Source organism: Mandrillus leucophaeus, unplaced genomic scaffold (assembly GCF_000951045.1).
Source record: "Mandrillus leucophaeus isolate KB7577 unplaced genomic scaffold, Mleu.le_1.0 Scaffold295, whole genome shotgun sequence".
Classification (NCBI taxonomy): Eukaryota; Metazoa; Chordata; class Mammalia; order Primates; family Cercopithecidae; genus Mandrillus; species Mandrillus leucophaeus.
In genome coordinates, this window is record NW_012103087.1 from 1,203,452 (window position 1) to 1,214,250 (window position 10,799).

The 10,799-nt window shown below is 39.9% G+C and overlaps 1 protein-coding gene across 1 annotated transcript in view; it reads left to right on the plus strand.

The window, feature by feature from the left end:
* Positions 1 to 10,652, plus strand: part of LAMP3 (lysosomal-associated membrane protein 3) — a 66,420-nt gene extending 55,768 nt beyond the window's left edge. Inside the window, exon 6 of the mRNA XM_011986158.1 lies at positions 9,181 to 10,652. Coding sequence (XP_011841548.1) covers positions 9,181 to 9,314 — 134 coding nt within the window. The 3' untranslated portion in view covers positions 9,315 to 10,652. The remainder of the gene's footprint in view (positions 1 to 9,180) is intronic.
* Positions 10,653 to 10,799: the final 147 nt, after the last annotated feature.

The window sequence follows — 10,799 nt, forward strand, 5'->3', positions numbered from 1 at the left end:
GGGATGAGAATCACTTGAAACCAGGAGGCAGAGGTTGCAGTGAGCCGAGATTGTGTCACTGCATTCTGGCCTGGGTGACACAGTGGGACTCTGTCTCAAACTATTACTAGAGTTGGACAATATGGCTCCGGGAATTACTCTAAGTTGAGAATCAAGACATAACTCTGATCACAACCCTCTAGCCCAAACTAGCATATTTTCTCAAAGCTGGATCTGCCTGGAAGCAGCATCAGAATCCCACCGGCCCCAACTCAGACCACTGAATTATAATTTCCTGGGCATGTGTCTGGAGATCTGCAATTTAATAAGCTCCCTAACTAATCACCAGTGCTACACATGTCAGAGCCACTGTGGCTCTGAGAGGATCTGAGAAGGAAAGATCCCTTTCCCTCTCATTTTCACCCACTGTGGTCTGAGCCCCGGCAGCTCCATCTCTCCCTCAGTCTCCTTCTCTCCAAAGCTGAGGCAGATGTGGCAGTGCCACTTCCCAGCATTTGTGGCCAGTCTGTAACACTTGTTACTCTGACTTCAATTACAGCGGATGAATGCTTCAGTGACAGAAACAGGAGAGAAATCCCTGTGGCCATGGGCCTGAGTATCACAGGACTGCTTGTCATTTTGCTAACCGCATGTCTGGTGGCCAGAAAGAGGCCCAGTAGAGGATATGAACGCATGTAAAGCCCCACTTTCTTCAAAACGTGCAAGGTTAAGGTCTTGGGAATTCCGGCCTCATATTCAGCCTGAAGTGAAAGGATTGACCTGTCTCGTTGCCTGTTGCACCCTCCTGAGCTGATTAGGAAACCTAACTTCCCACCAAAGGGCTACCCCAGGGCTAGGAAACGGCACCTCCCCACTTCCTCCTGTTGCCTTGGGGAGGCCATGCCAGGTGTGCTTGACACCCTCTGCCACACCTGAATATACCAGTGCTGGCTTCCGGAATTAGGGGCAATAGGCAGAGACATGAGCGGGGTGCTTGTGAGAAGGGAGGAAGCAAAAACCTGGAGGGAGAATCGTGGCGAAGACATTTGCAAATTGACTGATTTTTCTTAGACATTTTCAAGAGTCCTGATTTTCAGTTTTCAAAAACATTACTTTAAAAAAAATCAATGCATTTCAAAGTTGGTTACAAAATGATTTTAAACTCCTGGATTTTACCAACATTTGGTTTACTTAAATTATAGATGATCTTAGTATACTATTATTTTTTAAAAAAGCATATCCTACTCTATGGTAATGTATTATCCATTTAAAAAATTAGGTAACTGCCTATTTCACTTTTTTAATTTAAAGCACATATCAAAGATCATGGCAAAAAAGGAGGAGCTCAATAAATATTAGCTCTTCCGTTCCTTCAGCTTCACGTGTTGTCTGCCTTCTTAGCTACTTTTTTCCTGGTTTGTTGGCTTTTCTTTGATGCTGTTTTATTCTTGTAAATGGGTCCATTTGGACCATTGCAGGAGAGGAGGGAGGCAGAGCAGGGAAACAATCCGGAATGGCAAGCAGGAAGAGGTAGACCCGCCTGCAGGATCACTCACTTCCCTTTTATGCAAACATTCACCAAAAGCAGTACATTCCTGATGGCAGACGGTTGATATCTGAGGAAAAATGCTATTAAAATATGGCTTAGGATGTTATTCATGGTTTCCTATTACATTGATTGGGGTTCAGAGAAAAGGGAGAGGAATGTTCTTAATTGATTCAGAGAAAGGGGAGAGGAATGTTCTTAATTGATTCAGAGAAAGGGGAGAGGAATGTTCTTAATTGATTCAGAGAAAGGGGAGAGGAATGTTCTTAACTGATTCTACTGACTGGAAGTTTTCTTGTTTTTCCAAATTTTCCAGAGGTGCCATTCATTATTTTTAACATGACGTTTATGAAATTTGGCAACTCTAAAACTACTGCTTATTTGGGAAATGTACTGACTCCCCAGGAGGCATTTTTGCTCTCCTTGTTTTCTTAGAAGTGGGGCTGTGGGCGAGGGAACACCGCAGCTTCAAAAGAGCGCTAAGAGCCCCTGAAGACATCCAGAGTGTCAGGAAGTGTCTGTTTCCCTCTTAAAACAGGATACGTTGATGACAATCTGATATGAGGACCCAGGAGTTCCCCCAAGTGACTCAGGCTTAACAGCAAGAGCTTGGCTTTGGAGAGCTGCGATCTCCTTCCACCTCCTCCTTTAAACTGTCTCCTGCTCCAGGCTCCCCTGTGTCCAGTGTTAAGGGCACTTGAAAGTTCTGTAGGGCAGAGGACAAGGTGTTTATTCACCGGCCACTCACCCTTCTGCAGAATGATTAATGTAAGATTTACCTTCTAGCATGTGGAAATCCCTCCCCTCGCAGATGAAACAGAAGCAGAATTTAAAATCAAGTGTAGAGGGATATGACCATTCACTTAAATTTAATTTTCCTTCCTACCTTCTTCAGGGAGTTCTTTTGGATGATGGCCACTGCTTGGACTCCTGCTATCTATTCCCCCCACCCCAGTACCAATTATTCGTAGAATTAATTTGAATTGGCATTCTGGTAACACAAAAAGCAAAGGTTTCATTGGAATGGCCAGTAAATAAACGCTTGGATGTGTAATTTACTCACAGTCCTGCCCACTTTCCAGGTGGAGAGGAGAGGGGGCAGTGGAGATGGGCTCCTCATCTGCCTCCCCTCCTAACCACACACACATCCACCCTAAGAAGCCTGTGATGAGAGGGAAAAAAAATTCTGTGAACTCCTCCGTTACTAAATCTGGAGGAAAAAAAAAAAGAGTGGATTGCTTTATCTTCTTCCTTTTCTAACCTAGGATAGTGAAAATGGCTCCCAGGAAGACTGGGAAGAGTAAAGGTAGGGACTGGTGGCGGCGAACTGGGGAAGCAACCCCAGGGCTGAGGATCGCTCCAGGCTGTAGCTAGTTTCCATGCTACAAAAAAGAGAATAGAATCCAAATATCTAGCCCAAAGGGAAACATCAACTGAAGTCAGATGCCATGGAAAGAAAGACCGTAATTCACCCAAATGGCATCATAGGAAATGGAGTATTTGGACTGACATGCTCAAGCATAAGCAAAATGAAAACCAACTGCATGGTCACGGTGCCAAAATACTGCAGCAAAATCAGAATAGTATGAAATTAAATTAAGAAAAGGAGTGAGGGTGTATTAGTTTGCTAAGACTATCTTAGGAACATACTACAGTCTGGATGCCTTAAATAACAGAAATGTGTATTCCCACAGTTCTGGAGGCTAGAAATTCAAGGTCAAGGTGTCCACAGCATTGGTTTTTCTGAAACTTCTCTCCTTGGCTATAGATGGCCTGTGTCTTCATGTGGTCTTCCTTCTGTACCTGTCTGTATCCATGTGTCCTCTTTGTGTAAGGATACCATTCATATTGGATAGAGGCCCACCCTATTGACCTCATTTTCACTTATTGACTTCTTGAGACACCCTGTGTCCTAATACATGTTCTGTGCTCCTGGAAGTTAGGACTTCACCATGTAAATTTGGGGGAAGGGAGGGGAAACAATTTAGTCCATAACAGAAAGTTAGAAATGAAAATAGTAAAATACAAAGAAAACATAATTCAAGGAACAGAAAGAAATTCCTGACAATTGCTTGATGCTGAGAATCACTTAATGTGAATTCCAGATAATCAGAGTTTAAAGATAAGATGTTAAAATGAAAGAGTAAGAAAACAAGAGGAATGTCAAAGCAATACACTACATAATGTATAGAAACAGTAAGAGGCAGAATAAATAGGGAGGAAATTATATTATTTTCATAGAGAGAATGACTGAGATCATTACAGGTAATACAGATAAACCTTATGATTAAAGCATTACAGGGAAGCTACTAGATATACAAGCTACTCTGACACAGAGACCTCAAAAATAGAATGACAATATATTTGAAGATTTAAGGACATTTCCTTGAGATAAATCACTGAAGTTGGGATTAAAAGAGCATGTCCCAAAAAAGAATTGATACCAAAAGTTTAACACCCGGACATATCAGGAACAAGCTATAAAACTTCAAACATAAAGAAGTCTTTAGGCCTTTATGGAAAATAAAATAAAATCACCTGTAAACAGGAAAGTTAAAGTTGACCTCCAATTTCTTCACAACAACATTTAAAACCAGCAAATAATTTCTACAATGATCTAAGACAAAAAAGTATGACCCAAAAATATCAAGTATAAAGACAATAGGCAGATATTCTTTTGTTTCTTTGTTTGTTTTGAGACAGTCTTGCTCTGTCACCAGGCAGATATTCTTAACTATGAAATAATTCAAAGGATACAGCACAAGTAAGCCCTTCTAAAAAATATTGCTTGACAATGAAATTCACTGAGAGAGGAAATGAGTCGCAATATAAACAAGGAAATAAGCAGCCTTTAGGAATAGAAAAGTCACAGTAGGCCTGGTGTAGCAGCTCATACCTGTAATCCCAACTCTTTGGGAGACTGAGGCAGGAGGATTGCTTGAGCCAAGGAGTTTAAGACCAGCCTAGGCAACATAGCAAAACCCCATCTCTACAAAAAATACAAAAATTAGCCGGGCATGGTGGTGCATGACTGTAGTCCCAAACTACTTGGAAGGCTGAGATGGGAGGATGACTCGAGCCTGGGAGGTCCCGGCTGCGGTGAGCTGCGATCGCCACTGCACTCCAGCCTGGGTGACAGAGTGAGACCCTGTCTCTAAATCAACAAATAAAATAAATGGAAAAAAAAGACTGATGCTGGTGAATAGTGGATCCATTTACATATAAAATGTACTAAACAATTATGGGTCTGGGAATACAAACACACTTTCCCATATATGAAATGATATTTGTACATGGTTATTCATTACAACATTATTTGTAATAGCAAAAAAATCAAAACAAGCCAAGGGTCCATCAGTAGGGGCCAGATTTTAAAACTGATTCATCCCACAATGGAATTCTTAAACAGCTACAAGAAGAATGAGGATGCTATGTATGTTTAAGGAAAGAGTTCCAAAATATATTATATCAAAAAAGTATAGTGCACAATAGTATATTCATTATTGTCCTATCTGCACAAAGAAACATCAGAAATATAAACAAGAACTAAGGAAAATAATTATCTAATGGGGACAGGAAGAACTAAGAAGAAGGGGCAAGGGTGGAAGTGAAACTTCTCAATGTACAGCATCTTGTATTATTTTGACTTTTTAAATCATATGAATGTGTTAAATAGTCAGAACACTTTTTTTTTTTTTTTTTTGAGACGGAGTCTTGCTCTGTCGCCCAGGCTGGAGTGCAGTGGCACAATCTCGGCTCACTGCAAGCTCCGCCTCCCGGGTTCACGCCATTCTCCTGCCTCAGCCTCCCGAGTAGCTGGGACTACAGGTGCCCGCCACCACGCCTGGTTATTTATTTATTTATTTATTTCGTATTTTTAGTAGAGATGGGGTTTCACCATGTTAGCCAGAATGGTCTCGATTTCCTGACCTCAAGTGATCGCCCACCTCGGCCTCCCAAAGTGCTGGGATTACAAGCGTGAGCCCGCGCCCAGCCAGTCAGAACACATTTTTAAAGATTATAGGTATGATAGTTATCAAATAGAATTGAAGTGTTATAAACCTATACAATGGATCAAGGTCAAAGATTGTTTCCTTAAGTTGAAATAGCAACCAAAACATTCTTCACACAGGTGCTTGGTGGGTGGCTGCTGGCAACGTATTTTATTGTGGGCTTCTTGATGATAAAGTTTAAGCTAAAAACTTCAAAAATTAATAGTTTTTAAAACATTTTTTACTTAGCAGGCAATTGAAATGCATGGTACAAAAATAAGTGATAAGGTTATTGTAAAATGAAATGGACAGAATAAATATTTGATTTAATTTTCTGGCTGTGAGAATTTCACAATAAAATCAGTTTAGTTTGTAAAAAAAACAAAACAAAACGAAACAAACCCAGACAATGTTAAAAACAGTAACATAACTATTCAAAATTTGGAGTTGTCTGGGCACAGTGTCTCACACCTGAAATTTTGGGAGGCTGAGGTTGAAGGATCACTTGAGGCCAGGAGTTCAAGACCAGCCTAGGCAACATAGTAAGACCCCATCTCTCCAAAAAATTTAAAAAGTTGCTGAGTGGGGTAGCATTTGCCTGTACTACTAGTTACTTGAGAAGTTGAGGTGGGAGGATGGCTGACCTCAGGAGTTTGAGGCTTCAGTGAGCTATGATTATACCACTGCACCCCAGCCTGGGCAACAGAGCAAGACCGTGTCTCAAAAAAAAAATTTTTTTTCGAGTTGAAGAGAGGGGAGATGCAAGGGAATCTGTTAGTGCTAGTCGTTCAAAACAGTATCAATAGATAATGTTTAAACTGGAAACAAGGTTCAGCAAGCACAAGTCCAATTTACTTCATAACCTCTTAATGTCTTTTATAATTGTTTAATGCATACTTCAGAATCTCTTTCTACAACTTTAAAGGGGCCCCTTATGAACCAATATTTCCCATGACATTGGTGTGTGATAATTCCTTCAGTTTAAGTTTTTTTCTTCTATTAAGTGCTAGTAAAATTGAAATTAACAAATGTAATAAAATAGTACTTGTATGATCCTATCTTAATAAAAGTATTTCTATTTATTTTTCTAACCTATCTATCCTTGTAGTTCTAAAGAAAGATGCCTGAAATAATGTTTCTCCATGTTAGCAATGACATTTCTGGGTGGATGGCCCTGGGGTAATTGGTTTCACTTTTTTGTTTGTGATTTTCTCTACTATTTTAGTTATTTATAATGAGCATAGACTATTTAAAATAGAGTGATTTTGCTTTAAGCACTCACATGAGTTTGCACATGTGCGCACACACACACACACACACATTCACAGAGGAACCACATGCCCAAAAAGGTTTATAGTGATTGATTCAAATAGAAGAAATGTGGTGATTGGATCAGTCACTACTTTTCTTTGTGTTCTCTTTTGCATTTTAGAAATGTTTAAACAATGTTAAATAATTTAATCATTTAACAAAACTATATAGACAGTAAAAGTTGCCCTCCACTTCCCTCCCAGTCCTCCTCCCAGTTTTTGGTGTATCTTTGCACACCGGACCCACCAGCACGTGGGTTTGGGTTCACACGATGCTTCACGGATCTTAGGGAACTTCTGTTATAGAACGCGGAGACCTGCCATGTTCTTTTTAATTGCCATATTATTTTCTATTGTCTGAACACTATTTTAGTTTTTACGTATATTTAAATTGTCTCTCATAAAATGAGCAGTGCTGTAATATATCTTTGCATAGTTGTGCGAATATATCTTTGGGATAATTTCCTAGAGATGGAATTATTGGGTCAACAGTTGTGTGCTTTACCTTTTGTTTTAACTTTTTGTATTCTTTCCCACTCATTTTAATTCCTTAAAACTTGTCAAAGTTCTTTTTTTATTTAAGAAATATAGGCCAGGCATGGTGGTTTATGCCTGTAATCCCAGCACTTTGGGAAGTCAAGGACTGTGTGAGCCCAGGAGTTTGAAACCAGCCTGGGCCACATAGCAAGACCTCATCTCTAAAAAATAAAAAATTAACCCGGCATGGTGGCACACACCCCTAGTCCCAGCTACTCAGGAGGACAGGGTGGGAGGATGGCTTGAACTCAGGAGTTCCAGGCTGCAAAAAAAGAGAAGCATATATAAGTAACAAAGTTTCATGTACTCCAAAAGGTCTTATCATGGAAAGCAACATATCTCTGTTGCCCTGCCTCCCTGCCCCAAGATACAAAATACATTTAACTAATTTTAACAATTTCTTCTGATTGCTATCTCCATAACTCCAAAAAGTAAAAGGTTTATCATGATAGTTCCTAATTGATCCATTTTAGACTTCCTGCTATGGCACATAAAGATTTGTGGTTACACAACTATTTTTGGTTAAATCAGTAAGGTATTAAGGCATGCATTATTATAGTTTTATAAATATTGGCTGCTGTCAAGCCAAGTAGTGTACTACAAGCACAGTTTCTTTCCTGTCCAATTTTCTTTTTCCTGGAATCTCTGATTGCCACTCTGTCTTCTCTGACCTCTTCTGATCCTTTTATTCTTGGATATCAGGTACACCGAATTGCATTGATGGCGATCCTTGGTTCAGGACATAATTTCAGTGTTGGTTCATACAACGACCTCACACATGTATCTTTTTAGCTATCTATGACTAAGACATGGTTCTTCATTTATTTGCCCTTTTCTCCCAGTCTCTTCATTATTCTATCTACTTCCCCCTTTTCCCCAGACCCCTCCGTCTTTCCTCAGTTGAGATTTATTAGTCTCTGACTCAATCAATTACATTTAGATGAATTGAGTAAGCGCTTTCTAATGGTATAAAGAAAAAACAGTTTTGATAAGTTTGTAAACTCTCACTTTTAAGCTCTCATAAATAATTTGGTCTGCTTTCTAATATTAGCTAAAAGTAATACAATAAAACCTTAGGAGTGACAAAATTGTTTTATAAAATGGATAAAAATGTTTCTCAAGAGATCATCTGTAATCTGGTCACTGGTCACCAAATGGTCTTTGTTTTGTTTTTGTTTTTTGTTTTTGTTTTTGTTTTTTTGAGATGGAGTTTCACTCTTGTTGCCCAGGCTGGAGTGCAATGGTGTGATCTCGGCTCACCACAACCTCCGCCTCCCAGGTTCAAGCGATTCTCCTGCCTCAGCCTCCCGAGTAGCTGGGATTACACATGTGTCATGTGCCCGGCTAATTTTGTATTCTTAGTAGAGATGGGGTTTCTCGAAGTTGGTCAGGCTGGTCTCGAACTCCTGACCTCAGGTGATCTGCCCACCTCAGCCTCCCAAAGTGCTGGGATTGCAGGCGTGAGCCACCGCGCCCAGCTGGTCTCTTTTTTGTAAGCATATCCCACTTAGCAGGCAGTTTGCCTGGAGTGACTTCTTACTCAGTTCAGGAAATGAGGATTATGATTATTGAATGTTAATTACTGAGAAAATACGGTTATTTAATCTTCTAACAGTCTTACATATTATTTGCTGACTTTATAAATTAGGAAATTGCAAAGGTAAATTACCTGTCCAAGGTCACAAAGCTAGTTAATGGTGGAGTTAAAAGTCAAGCTTTGTTTGATGCCAAAGCTCATCTTCTTTCCCCTCTAGCCTACTTTCTGGACTGCATCACCAAACCTTACCCACTGTATTGTATTTGTTTTCTCTCTTAGTGGATGAGTGCTCGTCTGACTACACAATTGTGCTTCCTGTGATTGGGGCCATCGTGGTTGGTCTCTGCCTTGTGGGTATGGGTGTCTATAAAATCCGCCTCAGGTGTCAATCATCTGGATACCAGAGAATCTAATTGTTGCCCAGGGGAAATGAAAATAATGGAATTTAGAGAATTATTTCATCACTTCCAGGATGGATGTTGGGAAGTTCCCTTAGAGTGTGGGTCCTTCAGACAATGTAAACCACCATCTTCTACTCAAACCAAGTGAGTCATGTGTGATTTAAGTTCAGGCAGCCTATCAATTTCTAAATACTTTTTGTTTATTTTATGAAAGATATAGTAAGCTGTTTATTTTCTAGTTTCCTTTAGAATATTTTAACCACTCAAAGTCAACATTTGAGGTATGTTGAATTAGCATAATACATGTAAAGTAGAATAAGCCTTCAAATTATAAACCAAGGGTCAGTTGTAACTAATACTACCTGTGTTTGCATTGAAGATTTTATTTTACCCTTGATCTTAAAACAAATGCCCTTGCTTTGTTTATCAAATGGACTTTCAGTGCTTTTACTATCTGTGTTTTATGGTTTCATGTAACATGCATATTCCTGGTGTAGCACTTATCTCTCTTTTTCCACTTTACATTTTTTGTTTTTGTTTTTTGAGACGGAGTTTCACTCTTGTCACCCACGCTGGAGTACAATGGTGCAATCTTGGCTCACGGCAACCTCTGCCTCCCAGGTTCAAGTGATTCTCCTGCTTCAACTTCCCAAGTAGCTGGGACTACAGGCACACCCCACCATGCCTGGCTAATTTTTGTGTTTTTAGTAGAGATGGGGTTTCACCATGTTGGCCAGGCTGGTCTTGAACTCCTGACCTCAGGTGATCCACCCACCTCAGCTCCCAAAGTGCTAGGATTATAGGCATGAGCCATCGTGCCCGGCCTTAAATGTTTTTTTTTAATCATCCAAAAGAACAACATATCTCAGGTTATCTAAGGTTTTTTAGTAAAACCAACAAAAAGAACAAATCAGATTATATTTTTTATCTTGATGACTCCTGCTCCACAATTGCTAGACTAAGAATTAGGTGGCTACAGATGATAGAACTAAATAATAAATAAAAGACAATAATAATGGCCCTTAATTGTTAACATAAGCGCCAGACTCTAGGCTAAGCACTTTACCTACATCTCATTTCATTCTCACAACTTATAGGTGAATGAGTAAACTGAGACTTAAGGGAACTAAATCACTTCAATGTCACCTGCCTGACTGATGGCAGAGCCAGAGCTTGAACTCATGTTGGTCTGACACCAAGGTCTTTGGTCTTCTCATTACACCAAGTTGCCTACAAAAACAATGACACCACACTCTGCCTGAAGGCTCACACCTGCCTGCAAGCATACGCTCACCTTACGGGGAAACGGCTTTATCCAGCATCCTGAGACTTTAGAGTAGATGAAAGGAGAGCTTTGCATCTTGAGGCATTAGGGTAGATGAAAGGAGAGCTTTGCAGACAACAAAATAGCCTATCCTTAATAAATCCTCCACTCTCTTGAAGGAGACTGAGGGGCTTTGTAAAACATTAGTTTCTCATTTTTGTGGGATTGTTTAG